General features: G+C 40.1%; 2 protein-coding genes across 3 annotated transcripts in view; one reads left to right on the forward strand and one right to left on the reverse strand.

Moving 5' to 3' along the window:
* On the forward strand, nt 1–9,884 carry LOC133416682 (reticulon-4-interacting protein 1 homolog, mitochondrial-like). Its single transcript, XM_061703690.1, has 9 exons — nt 1–579; nt 666–817; nt 2,082–2,150; nt 2,233–2,357; nt 2,566–2,614; nt 2,697–2,833; nt 4,175–4,358; nt 5,975–6,070; nt 7,941–9,884. The coding sequence occupies exons 1-9, from the start codon at nt 303–305 to the stop codon at nt 8,097–8,099; spliced, it is 1,248 nt and encodes a 415-aa protein (XP_061559674.1). The 5' UTR covers nt 1–302; the 3' UTR covers nt 8,100–9,884.
* The window catches only part of LOC133416681 (uncharacterized), a 24,313-nt gene continuing 8,809 nt past the window's right edge, over nt 9,083–24,586 (reverse strand). For both annotated transcript variants that reach the window (XM_061703689.1, XM_061703688.1), the window contains 17 exons: nt 23,988–24,106; nt 23,250–23,394; nt 22,467–22,606; nt 20,824–20,950; nt 20,565–20,600; nt 19,888–20,036; nt 19,665–19,788; nt 19,133–19,278; nt 17,367–17,493; nt 15,243–15,272; nt 15,052–15,164; nt 14,831–14,963; nt 13,311–13,450; nt 11,323–11,446; nt 11,066–11,224; nt 10,821–10,977; nt 9,083–9,472 (listed from right to left, as the gene is read on the reverse strand). In XM_061703689.1, the coding sequence (XP_061559673.1) occupies nt 9,384–9,472; nt 10,821–10,977; nt 11,066–11,224; nt 11,323–11,446; nt 13,311–13,450; nt 14,831–14,963; nt 15,052–15,164; nt 15,243–15,272; nt 17,367–17,493; nt 19,133–19,278; nt 19,665–19,788; nt 19,888–20,036; nt 20,565–20,600; nt 20,824–20,950; nt 22,467–22,606; nt 23,250–23,394; nt 23,988–24,106 (2,058 nt within the window). In that variant the 3' untranslated portion in view covers nt 9,083–9,383. The remainder of the gene's footprint in view (nt 9,473–10,820; nt 10,978–11,065; nt 11,225–11,322; nt 11,447–13,310; nt 13,451–14,830; nt 14,964–15,051; nt 15,165–15,242; nt 15,273–17,366; nt 17,494–19,132; nt 19,279–19,664; nt 19,789–19,887; nt 20,037–20,564; nt 20,601–20,823; nt 20,951–22,466; nt 22,607–23,249; nt 23,395–23,987; nt 24,107–24,586) is intronic.

Genomic DNA, 24,586 nt, shown 5'->3' on the forward strand with positions numbered 1-24,586 from the left:
GTTAGCTTGTTGTTATGTAGCCATCTTGCTAGAAAGAAAACACAGTTTATAGTGTTTTTTTTTTAACCACGTCTGCTCTCGCTACAGACAATTTAACAGTAGTACATGCAATTAAGTTGTATCCGGTTAATTCTGGTGATTAACAACATTAGTTAGTTTTTTTTCTCTCGCTTGGAAATTATGAAGTTAGGTTGCTAGCTCGCGAAGTGACCGGTGTCTTCCATCTCGCAGGCATATGTGTCAAAAACTGACCTTGTTGGCACTGTCAGCTGAAGGACAGTTTTAAGCTTCTATCCATAGCAATGGCATATACCAGACTGTTTCACTTATTCATGATCAGAGCTGCACGCTCGACCCAAACGCGAGCCGCTGGAGGTGCACGGTGCTTCCGAAAACATGTCAGCACTTCAGCTTGGCGAGCACAGAGCCGAATGTCCGCCTGGGTCGTCGACCAGTTTGGCACTAACGAAGTGTTCAGGTACTCTGAAGACAACCTCGTCCCTACGATCACCTCGTCCAGCCAAGTGATGATCCAAGTGCACGCTGCCAGTCTGAACCCTTTGGATGTGTCCATGAGAGGTAATGAATGGAGCTGCTCACTCATAGCATGTCGACAGCAGTCTGACATCTGTTTGTAATCATCATTGTTACTTTCTTAATTCAAGGAGGGTATGGAGCTAAGATGCTGAAGCTACGAAGGGACCCATTTTCGATAATGGATGATGATAGTGGTTTTCCTCTGATCCTTGGTCGAGATGTGTCCGGCGTTGTGGTCGACTGTGGCTCTGACGTTGCACACTTTGTACCAGGAGATGAGGTACACAGTGGTTCCCACTAGGTGCTTGTGTAAATGTGCTTTACTTTTGGGTGCTTGAAGTGTGCATGAGTAATAAAACATACAGTGGAACCTCTTAGATTGAACAAAATCAGTTGCAGGACGCTGTTGGACTTTCATTTTGTTCCATCCATCCATTTTCTATCCTATACTGCGGTCGCGGGGAGCTGGAGTCTTCACTAGCTGACTTTGAGTGAAAGGCAGACTCTACCTTGGCCTGGTCACCAGTCAATCACAAGCTACAGGGAGAAGAGATAGCGAGGAGGATTGAAACATTGGATTGTGTTTAGGGTTGACAGTCCAGAGCAATGGTGAGTGTAGTAAGGAGGTGAAGAAACTGGTCAAAGTAGGTTGGAACGGGTGGAAAAAAGTGTCAGGTGTGTAATGTGATAGAAGAGTCTGGTAGAATGAAGGGCAAATAAGACAGTGTTGAGGCTACCCATGATGTACGGATTAGAGACAGTGGCACTGAAGAGACAACAGGAAGCAGAGCTGGAGGTGGTGGAATTGAAGATGTCGAGGTTCTCTTTAGGAATAACCAGGTTGGATAGGATTAGAAATGAGCTCATCAGATTGACAGCCAAGGTTAGATTTTTTTGGAGACAAGGACTCTGGTGGTTGGGTCCAGAGGAGAACTATAATGAGTATATTGGTAGAAGGATGATGAGGATGGAGCTACCAGGCAAAGGAGCTAGAGGAAGACCTAAGAGAAGGTTGATAGATGTAGTGAGGGCATTTAGTGTTAAAGAGGAGGATACAGAATATAGGCTTACATGGAAATGGATGATGTGCCGTGGCTGTGCGTTCCTGAGTTGCGTCCACTTCATATTGGAATGCATCAGAAAATCCAGATACATCGTGGTCATCGATCACCATGTATTTGTACTACTTTTACCTACCTTTTGGATGAAGAAAATTAAGGAGCAGTAGATTTTTTTGGGTCAAAAATATTGTATCAGGTTTTATGATAATATGCCACCCGTCTATAATATTGATTTTCTCAATAATGTCGTCATTTTGTACAAAGATTCTAACATTAGCATCGCCGTGCAGAGAATAATTCACTTATCAGGATTCCATGCACAGTGAATGCACAATACAATTATGTGCAAATGTTCTTTCTCTAATCTAGTTAGAGTACATCATTATAGAACTATCTCTATGGATGACTAATTAACTCTCAGGATCAACTGATAAATGACATTTTAAAAGAAAGTGATGTGAAATGTTATTTGATGTGTTCCAGGTTTGGGCTGCTGTACCCCCGTGGAAACAGGGCAGTCTGGCAGAGTTTGTCAATCTTACAGAGTTTGAGGTGAGGGCTTGGTTGCGGAATGTTTTCAAGTATTTGTGACAACTGGTTATGATTGTACTGATGTTGCAATGATATTTTCAAGGTGTCCCACAAGCCCAAATGTATAAGTCACACGGAGGCGGCGTCCATCCCGTACGTAGCCAGCACTGCGTTATCTGCGCTTGTCAACGCAGGTGGTCTTTGCAGAGACAGCTCCTCCAATAAAAGGCAAGCATCCACCCGATAGCGGACACAGCTCCGTCCCTTCATAACTCACAAACAGAACACTCTAAGAATCAAACGGTGTAAGTCCAGGACTGTTGCTTTTAATATTTTTTATAAAACCTAACAACAACATACTCCTCTTTGAATGTAACTTGTTCTTTTTGCCAATTGAGACACAACCATACTAATTTAATGTGGTTTCTTTTTTTAGAATTTTGATTATTGGAGGATCAGGAGGTGTTGGGACATTTGCTATTCAGGTGAAACATCACAAGATCCAAGTTTGGCCTTCTGGTGCGCCACTGTGTTTATCAGTGTTTTTTTCCCCCTCTGTGCTGCTAGTTGGTAAAGGCCTGGGGTGCCCATGTTACAGTCACTTGTTCTCAGAACGCAGAGGGCCTTGTCAGAGGGCTCGGAGCCGAAGAGGTTGTGGACTACACTGCGGAAGATGCGGCCGTCCAACTAGAAATGATGGAGAGGTGTGTGCCATTGGTGTGACTGGATGAAAGGTTGAGAGCAAGATTTTATTTACAAGTAGCATTGCATTGTACTCGTCATCGGTTATTACAAATATGTAAACATGGAAATTAAGGTATTGCAGTAGAGTGAACCATTGCTAAATCGTGAATCACCGTTTTCGAATACATTTGCACGTTTTTCTGTAGAACATAACACTTAAACCATTTGCTGAAAAAAAACACACCTATTCGTGCGTTTTTGTTCCGCCCTAAGCGTCTGTTCAAATGCCCTGCTCCTCCTCAGGCATCGTGCTAGTAAGGAGTAGCTCGCGTCGGCCACCGGCTGATAGCTAGCCAGCTTGCCAGCGAGCAGCAGTGTGATGGAAGATTCCAATAGCGGTCCGACAGGCAGGCGAGACTTCTCGCTGGCTTGATGCCAGAGAAAGCAAGGTGGTAAAACTTCTCAAGATGATGCAGAGAAGTTCCGGATTGCTATTGCAGTAGTTGAAGTTAAAAGCTGATTGGCTGGTAACGGCTGTTTGCTCAATGTACCATACAGTAAGTACCCAACTAAATATAGCCGTTTGCGATATACGGTATGTATTTAAAACAAAAAAAGATTTTTATGTATCACTGAAAAACAGCTAATAGGAAATGAGTAGTGAGTTATTTACATGTTGCGAAGCAGTGATGACTCTAGCATCCGAGCACTTTTGGTGCATTTATTTTGAAATATCACCTGCAAGCATTTTATTTCTAAGGGTATGGTGTAAGCATGTGCCAATAATTTTTTTTTAAAAAAAACACTTAACAATTGATACATGGACTATTGTGCTTGCTTTGTTCACCATGTTCATGGGAAAATTTCACTTCTTCAACCTCCTATTTCTGTCCTTGGTCAACTGTTATATAAAGATTGGGCTCGCTCCCAGACAGTGTTAAGAAACGGGCAGGTGTTGCACAGTCGGAAAAGAACAGATACTGCCATGGATTTGGACTTGTCGACTTGTATATGGTAAATAAAAAAAACATCAACTATATTCTGCTGTGAAATCCATCTTTGGAAGATGAAAAAAAGCATTACTACATTTTACATTTCAGATCAAATTAGTCGATGTTTCAGACAGTGAATATAAAACCAGGGGTGTTTTCCTATTAAAGTGCCTGAACGTACGATGCTGACATACACCCGCGCACCTCTCGAGTAGTTTTTCTAGTTTCCATGGATACCAAGGCTTAAGGGCAGAGTGCCAAATTGGACAACTCTGGTTTAAGCTTTCAAGACAAAACAAATGAGCATAGCTGTGGTGTTTTCCTAATATAGCAAATTAACATAAACTTTTCATGCTCTTGCATTGCCAGATTTGACGTGATTTTGGACAACGTGGGTGGGGACACCGAAGAGTGGGCAGTGGGCTTATTAAAACCCTGGTCTGGGGCGAAGTACGTCACGCTGGTAACCCCTTTGCTCTTCAAAACGGATTCCCTCGGCCTACTGGATGGACTCGTTCATGCCGGATCTACCCTGAGCACCAAGGTCATACAGGTAGCATATTGAGATATGATTTGAATAAAAGATATATACAAACACTAGCTGAGGACAATAAATCCCAATGAATCTATGCACATGGGTGTACTGTGGACAACCTGAGATGAAACTTGGTTGGTTGGAGGGTGACTAGGTAGCGCTAGTCCACTTCTGTTGTTCAGTACTGGTCAACCAGAGTATGTGAGGATGAGACAGTAGTAACTGGGGGCATAAGCGTGGGTGTGGTGAGAGTGCTGAAGCAGCAGTATGCGGTGTTTGTGCAGATTGTCGCCAACTGCCCCCCCTCCCCCCAGCAAATAGCAGTGATTGTGTATTTCTTGCCAAACCTCGCAGGCCCTTTTGTGCATGGCAGCAGCCAGCTGGTCAGTGGAGAGGGCCTCAGCCCCAGTGGTCACACCCTCAGAGCTTTTCTCATAACGGCAACATCACAGCTCAACTGAGTCCTCTACTGTTCAACCTCTTAGCAGCACTGAATCAAATAGACCAGGATTCTCAAACATAACTAGCATGCCTACCCCTAAATGCCATAGGATTTTTATTTTTCATTTTTTAATGCTTATGCATTTTCTCAGTTTAGCTGGTTTGGGTGTTTACATCTTTGTCCATCGTCGTAGGTTAGAAAGGCTGCACTGATTACATTACATACATGATTAATTCTAATTTTAATTCTATTGATAAAAAAACATGTCATTAAATTATAAAACAATCATGAATCAAAATGTGTGCCTATTTAACAGTCATTCATCAAATGTATGAAATACTTCACAAGATTTCACTAACAAATGGCAACACATTAATGGCAACACAGTGACCTACTGCTTAGAACATCTGCCTCACAGGTTCGTGGTTCAAATCTCAGTTCTGGCTGTGTGGAGTTTGCATGTTCTCCTCGTGTTTGTGTGGCTGTAATCCGGCTTCCTCCCACGTTCCAAAAACAAGCATGTTGGATTGACACAGTCCTGGGTGTAACCCACCTATCACCCAAAGTCTTTTGGGGCCTGTAGAAGATGTATGACATCTCTATAAGAAAAATTACCTGGGATCCATTTTAGTTCCTGACTGCCAGCTGCAGGGAAATGCACTCAGGAGCCCCTTGATGAACAGTGTTGTGACATTTAAAAAATAAATAAATAAATAAATAAATAACTAAGAATATTTCAGAAGTATTCCTGAAGAAAGAATGGCATTATCATTGTGAAGGCTAAACTACCTTAGCGCTACAGTTGAGTTCACCATGTTGAATTGTCAGAGAGACATCAACAACCCTGAGAGAAGGACAAGGTATTTTATTTTGTGTCATTGTTATGTTGTAAAAATCAGTTTTTTTTTTTTTTATTAATGAGGCAACTTTATTACATTTTGCCTTGAGAAAAGGGATTGTATTAGACATGAACCTCGTAATGTTTTCTGTTAAGCAGTGCTGTTCTCAGAGTTGTTAGTCTGTTCATAAAGAGCAAAAAAAAAGAAAAAAAAGAGGCAGTACATTCATTTACTCTTAAATCTTTGTTCGTATCCTTCCTGTCCATTTAATTGATCTCTGCTATGTTGCACACAATACTGTGTCATAAGGCCTTGCCTTTTAATGATTGCCTTCACTTTGTTCCCTTCTCTAGAATATAATATCAAATGGGGTCTTCTACCGCTGGGGGTTCTATGTCCCAGATGGGCCTGGCCTGGATGAGGTCAGCAAGCTGGTGGATACCGGGAAGGTACTGTATTGACTCATTACTGATAACATGATTGGCAACATCAACCTTTGCCTGAGAGTCAAATTAAAATCAGTATTGAGGATCGTAATGAAGATTGAAGATAAACAAAGCAGGAATTCCATACATTTTGTTTAGGAGTGCGCATGACATTCCTGCTGTGCTAGTAGGTTGGTGTCTGCTGGAGTCAGACGCTGGGAGATGCTGAATGGATTTTTACAGAGTGCTGAACAACTATTCGTACAGGCGTATTGGACCTTTTGTCACAGGGGTTTACAGCAAGCAGCTGATTTAGACCAATGGCGGGAAGCTCTGGACACCCACACACCCTCCCTCAGTCCAACTCTCAGTCACAAGTTTTTCCAGTGTGACACAGCCGCTCTCGCCATTCATTGTTAATAACGAGAGATGCTGACCAGAATAACAGGCTGGACATGCTCAGGATTGTCCAGCCTCATCACATTCTGTACCCCACCCTCACATTTCCCGCAATGGAAGCTGGGGAATTCTGGCTATTTGTTCATGTAGACTAAATATAAAATGCAGTTCCTGCTCTCCCCAGTATTTAAATTTGAATCTGATAAACATAAACTATAACCCTGTACATAATGTTATACTACTACAAAACATATTTTATAGTATAATAACATCCATCTTCTTTTAATGTGATAAGATAAAATAATTATTTTGAGAACGTACTGTTTCCACAAATATTAGTCGCTCTAATAGACGCTTTTTCATGTATTTTAATAAATACAGTGAGCGATGCACCTTTATATAGACAACACCATTTCCCTTCAGGAAAACAATATCCTGTGGTGACAGTCGCTGCCTGTAATACATTTGACTAACAGATCCCTGTAGATGGTGGCGTTGCATGGATTTGAGATCAGCAGAGCTTTTGAGCAGAAGTTAAAGATTAGGCGGTGAATCTCAGTTTGTGACAGTGATTATGGTGGAGAGAAATGCCAACATGTTGGCAGTCGGCACCTGACACTCGAACAGAGTATGTTTAAGTATGGTATAAACAGTATGTGTCATGATAGGTAGTCGAAGGAGTGTGTCATGATCATGAGAAAAGATGATCCGGAGTGACTGATGTACACCATGTCAAAAAGCCACTGACATTCAACTTGAGCCATGCGGTGGTCAGTGACGCTCACAGTGCATTTCATAGTCGTATGTCTGTAAATACATATTTTCTCAGTCTTGTTTTACAGTTTGAGGTGTCACAAAAGCAAAAAATATTAGCATCAAAGTTGCTTTTCTGCATGACATGTTTCTTTTCACAAAAAAATTAATGTCTCTGCCATTTGGTCAGAAACTGGTGTTTTTGGTGAAAGGAACCAATGTTCTACCGTTGATTACTAAAGAACGGAAAAATCTAGAAACAAAGTTTCAACTCTTTCCTTTGGTAGGTTTGGTGCTCACGTTGTCACAGAACAATATTCTGTGTGTCTTTAAAGATCAGACAAAAGCTCTAAAACAGCTGGAAAGACTATTAACTGCTTTGAAAACGTTTAGCAGTGAATAAGTGAGTAGAACAAATGTACCAAAAATAAACATTTTCTCATAATTATGTGGTAATAGCATTCAATATTAGAATATAATTATGCAATATTAAGAATAAAAGTGCATCTGTACAAGCTCCCCAATTTCCCTAAGACAGCGGGCAATACAATATGTACATACATGTAGATTACCCGAGATAAGTGATGGAAAAAAGTGATTGAAAAGCTTGAATTGATCCTCAAAGTGCTTGAAAGGTGTTATGAACTTTGAAATGTCTTTGACAGATGAATTTAGTCATTATTCTTATTTGATTAAGCCATTTACTTTTTACTGTTTTCTCCACCATGTTTTGTGTGGACAGATCTTGCCAGTGGTGGAGGCCCAGTTTTCATTCGACCAGGTGCCTCAGGCTTTTCAGAAATTGGAGCTCGGCCACGCCAGAGGCAAGACGGTCATCAGCGTGACTGAGGAGCAAGAAATGGATCAGAACGCGGCACAGGAAACGGCAATGCAAAACTAACAGAAGTGCCAAGAGAATGAATCTGTGCTGATTCTTCTCCTTACAAGGTAACTCTGACGACTCGCACCCATTGAGACGGGATAAAAAGTGGGACAAATCCTGTTGTTCATATTGAACCCGACAACCCTTTTTGAAAGTTTTATCACAAGGCTTTCCTACCACCGTGATATTACTCTGGTAACCAATAGTTGACCTGTGTACCTTTCAGGTTTTTCATTACAAACAGACTTAAGTAAATATCTTGTCTGCTATTTATACTGTAACACAAAAACATGCTCTATTAAGTTGTTTTTGACCACATTCGCAAACAGACGCTCCCAGATCTGTCTGAGACAAGCATTTATTCTAATATTACTGTTTTTTTGGTTTTGTTTTTTACCTATATTCCTGCAAATCTAGCGCCACCACTTTTTCTGCAAGATAATGAAAATTTAGCTCACGGACAGACAAGGTGTGATGCAACAATGACGGTCATGGCCTTACTTACTCAAGTATAACCCCATTATTTAATTAATGAAATCTCATTTAATTATATAACCCCTTAAAAGAATTGGGATACAAGATATTATATCAATATAATACAATATCATATAACCCAATTCTCTACTACTGGATTACACAAGGACTCAGCATAAAAAGGGCCATAATGGTGTGAATAATAATAAAAGAAAAATGTGGATCTATTTTCCAGGATCCCTGTAAAAGTGGCTTAAGCCTCCAATCTGCAACTCTTGACAGTCTACACTTGCGCAGAATCTGTCGGGCGCATATTTCTGTATGTCATGATCCTTTCACAAGCATAATACTTGACAGCAGCACACCTCAATAGTCACACAATTGTTGAGGCAACTTGAGGGAACTATATATGTACGGTGGGCTCTAAATTATTGTTCATTAAGTGCATGCTTATCATTGTCCTGTAAAAAGTTTGTTGTGTCATCATGTGGGTGTGAACAATTAAAGATGATGCAAGGTGATCTAAGGAAAGTAGACTTTTTTTTTTTATTACTGAATAAAAGGTAAAATAACAATTGGAATAAAATACATGAGATGTGTTAACACTGTTTAAGTTTATTACAAAACGGGTAAACTGATTCATTCATTGAAAAGGCAAAACAACCTTGAGCTGTAGTACTGGAAGCGTTTTCTTTCAGAGTTCAAACCTCACTGCTTGTATTATATAGTAGGCAGTAATACATTCTTAAAGAGGTCTTTCTACAACGACAAAATTTGAGCAAAAGTGCACATAGTCCTTGAACACTTGTCTTGCTGCGCTGAAGAGTCTTAAATAATTTCCACATCCCACTTTTGGTGTGCTTTATTTGGATCCAGGGTGTTGAGAATCACTTGGTTTTTGTCATAATGAAGCCCGCCTGTAAAAGACAAAACACATACTGTATAACCACATCATCCTGAGCATTGAGAAAAGCCTCATGTGTACAGGAATCATTAATTGATCATATGTGACACATCTGTGCAGTACTCTGCAAAATCTGAGGGCACTAGGATGTTAAAATTACCCGAATCTCCAAATTCAGCATAACCTGTTCCGTGACTTCCAAGTGATTCCAATTTCTAATTCCTCATAGAGAATGAAGTCTTAATCTGTTCCAAACTCACAATGTTGCCATAAATCATAAAACCTTGAACTGTTTTAAGTCACATTTCAATATTTTAACCTATCATAAAAGTGTGAGGGAATGTTTAAAAACTTAATAATATGGAAAAAAAACCTGAAATAAAGTAAAACCATTATCTTCTTCAAAATGTGTTTTGTGGTTACATGTAAATTGGTTTTGCAGTTTATTTTGTGAATAAATGTACAACTATTTACTGGTGTACTCGCTTAAAATGACTGGTCTTTAAGGCAACAAAGGTAGTTACGACCAAGACTTGCAAAGTATAATCAGGTAAGAATAACTTGTATGATAACGTGTCAGTATTTTTTATTCCACAAGATGTCGCTGTGGACAGTGATGCACAAAATTTGAATAGAAGTGACAACTTTCACCCCAGCAAGGTTTGCACAAAAAGCATACATACTGAAATAATAATAATGTCTCAATTTCAAAGATTTTTACGAGCTGTAAAATTTTGGCCTGTTTAGTAACAGCTGGAGACACAGGTTAATTGTACCTTTGATTTGATTGCATTTGATTGATCTGCCTATCATTATACATTATATGTTGTTGACATAGGTAGATGACCAAATACATTATACAAGTACAGTGCTGTCTTCAAATACAAGTGAACCGACTTATGAGTTTTTGGAGATACGAGCCTTCATTCGGCCAATCTTTTGCTTTGACTTATGAACAAAATTGTACTCAATTTATTTATTGCCACTCCGAGTTCAAGTTTACTGTCAAACCAAACATAACACAAACACAATTATACTGTGCATATATAAAACATAGTCAAGGAACAAATTAAACTCTCATCCGAGGGCACCATGTTAGTGTTTTCAGACCAAACTAGAGATAATTTTCCGCCGCACACCTGATAATCTGACACCGCACACTGGTTGAAAATAAGTGAGCTAAGTCACATGAGAAATGGCTATTAACAAACCTTAGGATCAATAAACAGAATATTTTAGTAACGTTAATAAGCTTGCCAGCCAGACAAGTTTATTCCATTTAGTGTTCAAGCACATATCTACGGTACAGTTAAGTTTTTGTGAGTTTGAGCATTGTTTTCCCAGTAAGCCTAAAAGCTCACCTTTCACCTCCAAGACAAGATCAGAGGTAGGCATGTAGCGGATGAAGCCCTCAGGGGTGATGCTCCACACATGGTTGTCCACTTCTGCCATGAGGCCCATGCGGCTTCCCGCTATGGTCACACTGCCACTGGGACTCAGGCAGCACTCCTCCAGAAGCTGGAATACACAATGTCCAGTGAGATTTTGCAAGCTGAATCACAGTTTTTCCTTTCTTTGGTGGAATCGAAATAAATCCCCCTGGTACCTTGCAGTGGAGATGGCCGCTGCGGTAGACCCAGATCTGCTCAAGGCTGTCAGTCTCCTCGGCCTCTTGAATCCGCAGCAGTTTGACCTCTTCCAGATCGCCAGTCACTGACATCATAAGCCGCGTCTGTCTGTTCCTTAACCGGAAGTGCACGTGCCTCTGCGGGCACGCAATCCGCATAGGGGAATTATTTGAGGAAATACGTTGGTGTGTATACAAATAAAGCAAGAACAGCTTTGAGGAGGGTCCTTGCGTACCTGTAAAAGGGGACGGAGGGATCCAATTTTACTCCACTTGCTAAACTGACGCCAGTCGGGTACCTCGCCGGGTTTGATCAAAATCTGAGCACCCCGATAGTTAATGCCCTCATATAATATCCACCTGACAACACACAAAGTAAACAAAAGGTAGATATCAGCAAGCAGTCTGTTTTAATCGGATCAACTGTTGTTTTTTAACACATGGATTATTGACATTTGTGATGTGGACATTTTTTAAATTTAGATATGGTATATACAGTAAAAATTACATCCAGTATAATACTGCTGCTGATGTTAAAGTAATGTTTCAAACACGTAGAGTAGCTAGTTCATTTCTGTAACGTAGGATTTTTCTTTTTATATATAAAATCCCACTGTCAGAAACTGTAGAGGCTACCAAAATATTTGAATTGTACACCACTGATAGGCAGCATTCCGTCAGGGTACTAACTGCGGTGGTACGAAACCGGAAGGGAAGTGTCAAAAACGCACCCTGCCAAACTGAACCGAATCGGACCACTTTGGCTTAAACTCGTCTGCCTATAGCGTCGTGAGCAGGAGGAATGTGCCACCGCTGAAAGTTCTCTCACACACTGCGCTTTGTATTTCCTCAACTAGGCTCACACTGGTGGTCAAAATCTCACACATCAGCAGCAGATTTCCATCGTCATCATTGTCAGCCTGTGCTATCATGCTCAAAAAGACGCGCTGGCGCTGTTTTCCCTCTGCATAAATGACCTCAAACCGCTTCACTGACATTAACACAAAAATGTGACTTCTTTACTTTTTGTAGGACCAAAGTCACTTACATTATAGACATGTACAACACTCCACATTAGTCTGCTGTGAGGGATCAGGTGTTCTGTGAGAAATTGTTCAATTTCACTTAATTGGTCTGAAAATTATACATTGCAAATGTATCTTTAGAGCGTCTGCCTCACAGTTCTGAGGTCCGGGGTTCAATCCCCGGCCCCGCCTGTGTGAAGTTTGCATGTTCTCCCCGTGCCTGCGTGGGTTTTCTCCGGGCACTAAGGTTTCCTCCCACATCCCAAAAATATGCATGAATTGGAGACTCTAAATTGCCCGTAGGTGTGAATGTGAGTGCGAATGGTTGTTTGTTTGTATGTGCCCTGCGATTGGCTGGCAACCAGTTCTGGGTGTACCCCGCCTCCTGCCCGATGATAGCTGGGATAGGCTCCAGCACGCCCGCGACCCTGGTGAGGAGAAGCGGCTCAGAAAATGGACGGATGGATGGATGTATCTTTGTCCATCTATATCTGTGTTGACGAAGTATAGTGACAGGCAGAACAATTAAATGCTCTTCCACGAGATGGCAGAAGCTACAATTAACCTCTATATCTATTGCCATTCGTATTAACAATATATTAGCTTCGTGTTGAGCTAAACAGGCCCAGATTTCACAACACACCAAGTAAATTTGTAAGTAAATTGAAACGAGAGTGTTATTATTTCAGTATACTGTAATTATAGTACTTTTTGTGACAATTTTGTTTCGTGGTGTGTCATGAAATTTGTTGTAAAATATATGCCTTGGCTAATTAAAGGTTGGGAAACACTGGGAATTTTTAGGTTAAACAGCAGCTGCAGATCGCGATGATTCTTCAGTAGAGTATTGCAGAGTTCCCCAGCCTTTAATAAACACATATGGAGAAACAACCATTCACACTCACATCTATGGACAATTTAGAGTTCTCAATGAACATAATGTGCATGTTTTGTGGGAGGAGTAACAAGAACACATCAATCAATGGTATTGTAATGTAAAAAAAAAAAAACAACAGCAGCTACATTAGGGACTCTTGTGATGCAACGCTGAGGGTTATGAATAGCATGTGTGTGACAAAAATGGCTTTAAAAGTGTCCACACTGCAGTGAGCTGTCAGATTCACACCAGGCAGAGAACTTGTAGGTGGCTCGGCCGCAGCCTGGATTAGCCGCGCAGTGATGATGATGAATGTACTCACATGCCACCCTCCGCCAGCACTGACTGGACCCGAGCGCAGCCCTCAGCCAGCTGAAGGTTGACACATCCGTCCGTCAGCACCACCCTCTTTCCACGCAGACCGCAACGCTCGAAAAGAACGATGGAAGGCTGAGAAAACTCCTGCCAAGAGGGAGAGAATGATTATAAAAATAAAAAATAAAAAAAATGGGTGGAGCACTGTCGGCCATGCAAAGTCAAATGGAGATTTTTGGAATGTTACCATGGAAACAGACAACACTCAGACCTTTGTACCGACTCAGTGCTGTTTTGTCTGTCACATGGCTAACTTAAAAGCCTCGAAGCAGAACATTTGTTACACTTATTAGTGCCACATAGAATTTTTTTCTGTTTTAAAAAAAAAAAAAAAAAAAAGTTCTGTATTACTTTTCACTTATTGTCGCTGAGCTATCACCTTGTTTCCAAAATACAATGTTGTCTGATGACCTATTTACATTCAATTCGCATTAGATGTGTGCAAAAACAAATAATCATGATGTATCGTTTATGGTACATTAACAATATGCCATGTATGTGCAGTAGCAATTTTTATATTGTGTTAATATTATGACAAAAAATTATATTGGATTTTATTCATTTTAGTGGACAGTTAATATTCACAAAACTGAAACATTTTGGTATTTATATTACCTTGTGAATAGCTGACCTGATTAAGTGATGTATTTTTTAAACTTTGTTTTTAATGTTACACACTGATGTGCAATTTACGCTCTGACCCATGTCTTTAAACACACCACAAACCGGAAAGTACATTTTCCTCTGACCACTTCGAATTAATTATTGTACTGTAATCTGTTGTTGTATTTTTGGCATTCCATACCCGGTACATACGGTATGTTTAGCATGGATATTATCCATCCATTTCCGTTACCGCTTATCCTCACTAGGGTCGTGGGTGTGCTGGAGCCTATCCCAGCTAGCTTCGGGCGGACGGCGGGGTACACCCTGAACTGGTCGACAGCCAATCGCAGGGCACACAGAAACAAACAACCATTCGCACTCGTACATCGAGTGCGAATGGTTGAAAAGTTTACTCTTTTCTTTTTAAATATTTTTTTTATATTATTGTGCAATTGCTGCATTATAACAATATCATAAAAGAACTTAAAAAAGTATATGCTACAAACATTACATTGCAGCGTAAATATGTTGTAACTTTAGGCTTGGCCCTTAATCAGGCACATTTCTCAACAAATTAAAATATTCAGTAAATAAAGAATCAAATTTTTGAAAATGTAGAAATAAGGTAGGAATTAGTCTTCTGAAAAGTATTTTTTTATGTGGTTAATGAATTTGTGTAATATGAGTTACACTTTTTCAACTGAAATGATATTTTCTAGGATATACTAATTTATTGAACTGTACCTGTAATTTTGATACATATGTCAGTTGTTAATGCTAATGTAGGTAAATGCACAATGAGTCTTTGTGGTCCATCATGTAAAATTTGGAAGTCCAGCATATGTGAGGTAATCAACTTACAAAGCCGACAGTCTGTACTGAAAGAATGGCGGCGCTCGCGTTGACGCAACCCATCGCCCCCACGTCCTGGTAGTTCCCCTCCTCCAGTAGATACATCTTGCCTGTGAAGTCTTGGCCTTCGAACGCCAGCCAGCTAATGGACATTATTAACACAAAGCTCAAATTAACTCAACAAAGGCGCTAATTGAAGCGATGTAATGTTTATATTTTAAAATGCTCACCTTCCCACCAGGACCTTGCAGGAGGCCACAGAGAAGCCTTGCCCCAGGGTCGCCACACTGTCCTCCAAAGTGAGAACGGTGCCTTGAAAACTTGGCTCGGAGAAAAGCTGTACCTGAGTCATGAGTAAGCATGAATCATCCACTGAGAGCCCCTCTCAAGTTTCTCAGCTAGATAAATAAGTGTCACCTACCTTGAACTTGGCCACGTTCTCAAAATCGTCCTGAAATACAAGGACAGAGTTATGTCTCACTGCTTCGTATCATCGTCAATCATATAACTTTTCTTGTGATTTTCACTGCAAAACAATAGACTTTGAGACTCATCATCATGTGGTTTAGAGAGAGACCATAAAAAATAAAAAAAACACGATGATGATGAGTCATCAAGAGCATCAGACAAGTATTTTCCTCATTTAGTGGGCATTTCATTTGTTCTGGAGTTTTCTGCGTCACATGCTTCCACAGTGGATCAACATATTGTACAGAAGTATCAGTTCCCCGTGTCAAGTGAGGACACCAGTGTGACTTGTCACACACACTGAATATCAACGTCACTGAAACGGCCATCTATCAGGATTCTATTATCGCTTACAGTTTATAATAGCCAGCTATTTTCTATCGGGCTTGTCCTTGATGGGGTACACCCTAGACCGGTCGCCATTTAATCACAGGGCACATAAAGACAAACAACCATTCACACTCACATTCACCACGACGCACGAGTTAGAGTGCAGGTGTCAAACTCAAGACCTGGGGGCCAGATTCAGCCCCCAACAACATTTTATGTGGCTCAAACTTCATGTTTGTTGGTAAAAACTGTCTTTAAATTGCTCAGGGTCTTTTCATACTCTTAAAATATTTAAAGTGTTTTTTTTTTTTTTAGTTTATTCCAAATACACACTCACAGTCAGTACAAAGTCAAAGACAAACCTACATGAAAATAGCGTAGCTAAGAACAGCTAAAATTGAAAAGAAACAAAGTATCACATAATCTGCCACGGAGGGACGAACAATAAAATCTGTACCAAAATTGTATAATGTTGAGATATTTCAAACTTTTTACCTTACGAAACCCCTATTTGAAAATGTAATTGATTCTGATTACAAACTAATTATCCGTCATTTAGTTATGAATATGTAATCGTATGGTAAGGTGATAAACATTTACAGTGAAGCCGCACTGTTGGGTGGGAATAGGGAAGAGGCTTGTAACCTAATTGATACTCCCCCTAAAAAGTGTTTGCAATTGCCTCTGGATGCCACAAAATATTGGAAAACCACTACTTATGTCTAAAGTAAACACCTCAACGCACTTCAACATAAACCCTTGACACCAAGATGTCACCAGATGGCGCCAAAGCAATTCTGCTTTGATCTCAGCACAAAAACAGCGAATAGGTGAGTTTTTCAGCTAATAGAAGATACAAATAAATAATGCCAATCTGAGTATTTGCGAGGGTTCACTGTATATGGTTTCACAGTCATAATGGTCCCCTGAGCAAAACCATAACTTCAATGTGGTCAATTGCAGAGCACAAATATACAACAAAAACAACCATTGGACAATTTAGTCTTGCGTTAATCTAATATGCATGTTTTTGAGACGTGAAGCCTGAATAAGCACATAAAACCCACGGAATTCACCAGGGAAGGCCTGAGGTGAGATATGAACCAACAACCTTCGAATTGCGAGGGTTTGCTGCCCCACATCCAGTATAATATTCATATTAAGCAACATTAAAACAATTAAACAACACAATGATATAGCACAGTATATATGTAAGTATGTCTAAGGTTAATAGTAAGCTAATATATGTACAATTAGTGCGAATAGTGGTATTTAAACAAAACAATCATTCATTCATTTTCTACCACTAATCACGTTCAGGGTCACATCTTAACTGTCGAGAATTTAAATGTACGCGGCGAGCGAAGTCTTTAAATGCACCACAAACCCGGAAGTGGGTTTTCGCCACCGCTCCCCAAAACACGCGATATTGCTGAAGAGCAGCACCAAGTAAAGTTTAAACGACAATGTCTACAACGTCCGGAGACGGAGAGGAAAAGGGTAAGACAACGAACGGTTCTGAAAATAATATCATGTCCCCCTTTGTTTTAGCGCCACATTGCGTGTCCGTATGGAAGAGCATTTATTACGTACACATGCGCAACCTAATGGAGTCCAGCAAAATAGTTGTCAACAATATAATTATGCTCCGTTTTGATTGACAACGTCAGCTAGTTAGTAATTTTAACAATATGTTTAGTGTACTGTAAAACTACACTGCACAAGCACATTTTGTTAGCTGCCTTACCAGCACAACGGGCATTGCTGAGGCAATCCGGTCCCGTAGCGCCCCCCAGTCCTCCGGGCTTCCGTACAAGCCCTTTTCCAGGATGTAGCACTCTCCACAAAAGCCAGGCTCTTCAAACACCACCCAGCTAAGAAAGAAATTAACAACTGTCATTTTGTTCCTAGGTAGTGGAGAAATTATTTTCCACTTCATGTGAGGCCACTGGATTGGCAGTTGACTAAATTTCCTTGTTTGAAAACAATACATTTGGCCTCAACTGCTTCAAGGCAGGCATAATCCACAATCAATCCCATGCATTCAACCTCATTTTAGCAATCAAATATTTGACAAAGTGAGTTATGCCCGTCACTTGTCACCAACAAAGAAAACTCGACGACCCACATTTATATTTATTTGTTTATGTGTTTATTTTACTATTTATTCAGTGTTATGTATTTATGAGTTCTATAATAGTGACGTGACAGCGGTAGTATTAACAGGTAGATTAATTTGGGTGAGTCCCAAGTGAAGGTTGCATTTATTACAAGTCAAATGTTCTTTGTTAGAATCCAGGTAGTAGCCACCTCCCCATGTATTTTTCCTCTTGGCAAATGTTTGGAGTCTGTACTTTATGGACGCCTCATTTCATTTTGCTTTCAACACAAGCGAGGGCTTTGTTTGCTTTTATGAGGCTTCTGTGCTTGCTAGCATACAAGACTAGTCTCGCGCAGACACCACAAATAAGCGTGGTATGACAAAGGCGTGCCCTTGCGACCCAAAGACACACTATCACCGCGTCGAGGGTAAACGTTTGGTGTTGTAAGAGCCCTGCTCCGTGCAAGAGACCCTAATGTTCTACATTAGTTTCATGTTTGCCCTCACTGGGTAGACGGGAATCTCCGTTGCATGATCAGAATGCCTATTGCATATTTCTTTCTGATTTGTTCTGCAGTCTAGTCATAGCTTAAAAACTAGATTTTCCACTCCACAGCTATCACCATACTGGCATGCAGCTCTGTCTAGAGTACAGTTAAAAGACAGTTAATAAAATATCCCTTTCCATAGTAAATGGCAATATTTTTGGAATTGCTCATTACTGCGGGAAGAACAACGTCCACGACAGACTTGAATCATGGGCACGCATTAAACCCTGCACGTTTTGGTTAGTCACATGGCAAGAGGTTATCATGACAGCATCTTTACACAGACAGGAAGTTGAGGTGTGGCTGACTGAAAAGACATGGCTAACCAACTTGTATTGACATGTTGGCATGGGTGTGGCGCCCATGATGCTTCCCACACACCTGCACTGTCCTTGCAAATTACGACAGAAAAACAAGAATTTACTGGAGCTGTAAAGTCAGATAATTGCTAAGCTAAAACAAGCATGTGTCTTGGACAAAGTATTGAAAGAATGTATACAAGGAAGATAAAAATGTGTTTTTGTCCTGAATAAGGACTGACATAATAATTAATCTCTTAATTGATCATTAGAATTGGGAATATTGGTCGAGTGTGTGGAAATGACGACGATTACGGTAATCATCTCTTGAAGCAATTGAGATTTTTTTTTTTTTTTTTTTTAAAAAGCATAACGACTTTGGATTCCGTCTCGGCTATTTGGCTGACTAGGACAATGGCAACAAACCGAGCACAAAACATTCAGAGAGAGTGTAATCTCATTACATTTATATACTGCAAGAAGAAGAAAAATTTCTCTCATAGTTGATCAAGGAATTTTACTGAATTGCTCTTGTAGTCACAAAAGATTTAGAAAGTCTACTTACATGCCACTGATGACATCAACAGACTGCGTCTTCGTGCCGTAACCGGTGTCATCCATGTTGATGATGGGCATGATTAGGTCGATGTTGACCCCTCGGTCGCTGAAATCTTTGTTACTGAACATTTTGAGGTGCGGTGAGATGAAATCCTGTGGCAGATGTAAAAATATTTTTTTTATTTCTTAATTTTTTGTGATAGTCCTGGCAAATGTTGTCAATTAGCGATACCTTAACATTTATAGTTCTCATTCTCTGATCTGAATTAGTTATGGGATTGTTAACTTGTTTTTCCCCCTGCGGGTTTGTTGTCTTTTCATTTGTTAAAAAGAATCCAAGCAAACAAAAATACATCAACGCAAGTCAGAAGTTTGGATTTTTTTTCTCTCATTTGTCACAAAATGTAAACAGCAAAGAATATCAAGTGATAGTTGGATCAGATCAAGGTCGGATAGTTAGTCAGATAGGTTATAGTGCAATTTTAGCTAATCCTGAAAGCCAAGGGGGCCTGAATATACATTTTCTTTCTGGTACTCACAGCCAGGATGGGTCGCAGTGACAGTATCGGCCCTGAGCCTCCCCAGTCGCTACAGTCCAGGTATTCTCCTTCCTCCAGCATGTACTGCTGGCCTTCAAACCCTTCCTCGTTGTAGCCGACCCAGCTGAAAGTCAATTTTTGCAATGGATTTTTAATTGATAGATGTTTGTCTGAAGATGCAAACTGTGGTGACCAAAATATCACCTAAAGAGCAAAAACTCACAATCCTCCGATTATCTTCAAAGAACCGACAGACTTCAGCTTGCGAGTGTCAGCGTTTGTTTCATCTCCTTCGCCTTCACAAAAGCTGAAAACATCACTGTCGATTTCCAAATTGGAACCTTCCAGTCCAGGCTTCTCGAACACCAAAGCCTGGCAGAGCAACAAGGAAAATCATTTTGGGAGATGCAAAGTTGACACATTATACATGTAGGTTAATGACATTAGATGGTACTTTGTTTTGTTACCCAACTACGACAATATTTTGGTCCCTCAGTTTGTGGTCTTTTTGTTCAACTTTCCTCAGTCGTATGTTACTTGGCGCCATTATTGATTTGTTGGTTGAAACAAACTATTTTTAGTTTCTACAGTATATACTAATTATAGGCATTCTTTCCAAAATGATTTTGCAATTGAATAGCATGAGGATTTAATAAGGTCATCTCAAAGAGTGAACGCCTTTTAACCATGAACATACCCTTAATTCAGAATACAATGTCAAAACATGTCCTTGCATATATGATCTGTTATGAATTTCATCCAAGTATCCATTTGCTGAATCCTCTTTTAAAATGTTGCATAAAGGAAATGACTGCACAGTGAGCCAAGAGGAGTCTCAAGTAAGGCTCCTATCACTCAACTAAAATGTGCAAACAAAACAGTGTATTTGACCTGCCTTACCTTAACTTCATTTGGATTCTCCACTTTAAAACCACCCTGAAACAAACAGAACATTTACATTCACAATGTTTCGTGGATTCAGCTCATTAATACCTTGACAGTCTTTAAAGGGGTGTTCACACAATGTAGCCTGAAATTAGGAACTCACTTATGTTTGAAAGTTATAGCCATAGCACAATATACAATTTCTTGTCTATTACTACGCCAGTTCTTTGATGCTACTCGCAATGCAAAATGCTTACTTGGAAATGCTACAAACCATTTTAAGGGGTTTGAGAGATCCCACAAACGGCGACTGGAAGCCCCAGGCCTCAGGAACAGGGTACACTCCTGTTTCTAGAACAGCGAGCATTCCCTGGAACCCTGGATCACTGAACACCAGCCACCTGAGAGCAGGGAAAAAATACTTGTTGGCTCTTTGCTTGATCATTAAATCAAAAGATCCATTATTATCCATGAAGTGCAACTCGGAAGACAGAAACAGCAGAGCGAAAGCTGTGTAGTGCAGCTGTTATCTGGCATTCTGGTCCAGATGGACACAGATATTTATAATTATTTTGTTTGTTAAGAATTTCTTTTGGCAGAATAGCTTTAACAGGTTGTGGAAAATTACAACAATATGGAGTGTAACTAATAAATATACTTTATATTAGGGCTGAAACATTCATTGCATCAACAATACCGGAAAGTGATGACATGCATTTTTGGAATCATAAGGTACGTGTTACTACCGAATAAGAGTGACTCATTACTCAGCTTTCAAAATATCATATTCTTAAAAAGGTGGAACATTTACAATCAATTTCAAAATTCACTTAAGCGGAATGCTGGTTTCATCAAACTGACTGCCTTAAAACATAACCTCCCTCTTGATTAAAGTAAAACATTTAAATCAATTTTGTAATTCTTAAAAAAAAAAAAAAAAAAAAAAAAAAAAGACAGCCCATGGAAGAGTAACGTATCTGATGTTCTGGTCATATTAGAATTGTTCGTTACAAACCCTCAGGATAAAATTAATATATTGCATATTGACTACTAAAATTTAAATATTGAAATAAATTGTGGTTGCATCGTTTTCAGAAATCATTCAGCGCTACTTCATATAATCTTTTGGGAGCATCCCTGTCGGCACCAACATTGTTGTTTGCCATCCAACTATTTCCCAGACTACTACTTTTCTCCAGGCTTTGATGTTTTTTTTTTTTGTTTGGATACAAATTTGGATTTTGATTTTTTTTCAAGCACCATTTGTTCCTCTCATTTGGGAAAACAAAAATAGAAAAAAATCAGAAATGATTACATTTCTATCAGTTGCTAAATCTAATCTACAAAAAAAAAAAAAAAAAAAAACTGTCATTAACTTCTTTCGGGTGTTGGTCACAAAATGTGCCATGTGCCTGACTCACTCACGTGGTTAAACATTCTATCCTTTCCCTGCCACACCTTTTGTGTGTAACTCTCATTCCACCTCCTCGCCTTCCATCAAGTAACTAACGCTCCTCAACCACCGCCGTGAGCACACGCTTCCTGTCTTCTAACAGGCATCAGCACGACAGACATTCTTGCACATGCACCAGTGAGCGTTAAGCGACGACAAAGAATGAGGAAGCCAGTGACGACTAGGATCCTTTTGTCTCACACTGCGAGCGTCCAGTTGATCGCAGCGTAAAAGTCTTCCAACACCTACTCTATTCAAAGCAACAACAAAAAAACATCTTAAGTCTAAGAATAAATTGTGCCTTGGAAAAGACACATTTTATTTACTTTGTTGATTTGTTTACTGTTACAATCTCAATGCGAGAACTATGCGAGTTTATTTGGTTGTTGGAAGCCTGGTCAATACAAACTCACTGCACCAGGGGCTCAACTACTGATCTAACTACTTGGATCTGAACTGCTTACACCCCGGAGTGAACTTGGATGGAAGCGGTGCTCATTGGGATGCCAAATGAGCCAGTCTCTATGGTGTCATCATGGTAAGGTGTCACTCTACCGTGGCCTTCTGGTTCTGTGAACAGATCAATATGAGGGGTGCTGTAATCCTGCAGAGAAAGATGGAACAAAACAGCAATTATCAGCGGTGGCCCATGTTCCGTATCTTAAATGATGCCTGGGAACTACAACCCCAATTCCAATAAAGTTGGGATGTTGTGTTAAACATAAATAAAAACAGAATACAATGATTTGCAAATCGTGTTCAACCTATAATTCATTGAATACACTACAAAGATAATATATTTAATAATTAATGCATGTTTTTTGGGATGTGGGAAGAAACCGGAGTGCCCGGAGAAAACCCACGCAGGCACGGGGAGAACATGCAAACTCCACACAGGCGGGGCCGGGGATTGAACCCGGGTCCTCAGAACTGTGAGGCTGACGCTCTAACCAGTCGGCCACCGTGCCGCTCATTGGAGTGTATTCAATTAAATATAGGTTGAACATGATTTGCAAATCATTGTATTCTGTTTTTATTTGTGTTTAACACAACGTCCCAACTTCTTTGGAATTGGGGTTGTAGAACTAAGTGACGGAGTCTGTTTTTATTTTAAGCTTTCCAGGAACCCGCAGTGAATACAAATGTGACAAAATTTTCTATTAGTAATAAGGATGGGAGATGGGTGTGGTCATGACAACATATCAAAAAGGTCAGAAGAGGTGGAATCATTTAAGCAGCACACTCACACAGACGGCAAGTCGAATAGAGCCAATCAGCATTGGCGAGGGGTTGTTTGGCTCGGGCTCTGCCCACTCGTTTGCCAATTCGAGGCCCCCCTCCTCCAAGGCGATACAGCGTCCCTGAAAATCCGGCTTCTCGTAGAGGATCCAGCTGTAGGGGGAAAAAGCGCCCTCTCAAATCAGTGGAGAAACGCATGATTGTGTAGTTTGAATTTTGAGGATAAAACACTTTAGTCATTTTCCAATGCAAACCGCTAGACTGGCTGTTTTATAACAACTTTTTGTTTTTACTGGGTTGACTGGGATCTTGGCCACTTTCTTTATTGGTTGCCTCAGCAAATTACTGCAGCTTGCCAGACATGCTGTTTACCACGGTTTGTCTTTATTCTAATTTCTACTCTTAAGCTGGAACAAGGCATGTGTTAAGGACATGACAGAGTAGAAGCAAACGTATTGCGGTCAAAAAAATACCACAACAATTCCAAAAGAAAATCAGAAACTTCAGACTTTAATTGGGAGCTTGTACGATTAAATATTAGATGTAGAATAAATGCAGTCTGCATATTTTGACATTGACTGATCCCAGAACCTTCTTCAATCACTGACCTACTACTTATCTCAGCATCTCATTCCTTCAGGCAACACTGGCCTCCTAAAAGCATCCAACACGAATATTTGGGGCGGCACAGTTTATATTTGGTTTGATTCGACATGCCAAAAGAATCTAAGATGACTACAATTTACCATCCTCGTATGACCTTCACAGATATGATACTTGAGAACTGCAGGTGAGTCGCATCCTCCACATCGCTGTAGATCTCATAGACTTGCCCGCTGAACTGAGGTTCCTGAAACAATACGATCTGTGGAAAGACATGAGAGGTCAGGTAAAATTCACTGCAGTAAATTGCAGTTCACGCTAGTAGGAGAATATGTACAGCTTTTGTTTATCAAACTGAAGTCTAGTCGTATGCGCATGGTTACAAAACCAAGGGTACAATGCATGTAAGGCACAACCAAAGTATAATATTTTGAGTTCATATGCCAACACTTTGCTAAATACATTATACTGATTCTGTGTTCCGGAGTACTGGGAAGTCAGAAATGTCTGACCTCAAACTCTGAAACTCCACTCAGCCTTGAATACCTTCTTGCTAAATTTTGGAATACAGATGTACCTCCTTTCTGCAGAGATGCAGAGCTCTCACACTGACGGCATCCATAAAGACTTGATAAATTCTGGATTATGTCCGTTGTCACCATTTAGCAAAACCAATTCTGCAAGGAAAATTATCTGTAGATCACATCTTTTTCGGTGATATGAATTTTCAAAAGGCAAAATA

This window comes from Phycodurus eques, chromosome 18, assembly GCF_024500275.1.
Source record: "Phycodurus eques isolate BA_2022a chromosome 18, UOR_Pequ_1.1, whole genome shotgun sequence".
Lineage (NCBI taxonomy): Eukaryota > Metazoa > Chordata > Actinopteri > Syngnathiformes > Syngnathidae > Phycodurus > Phycodurus eques.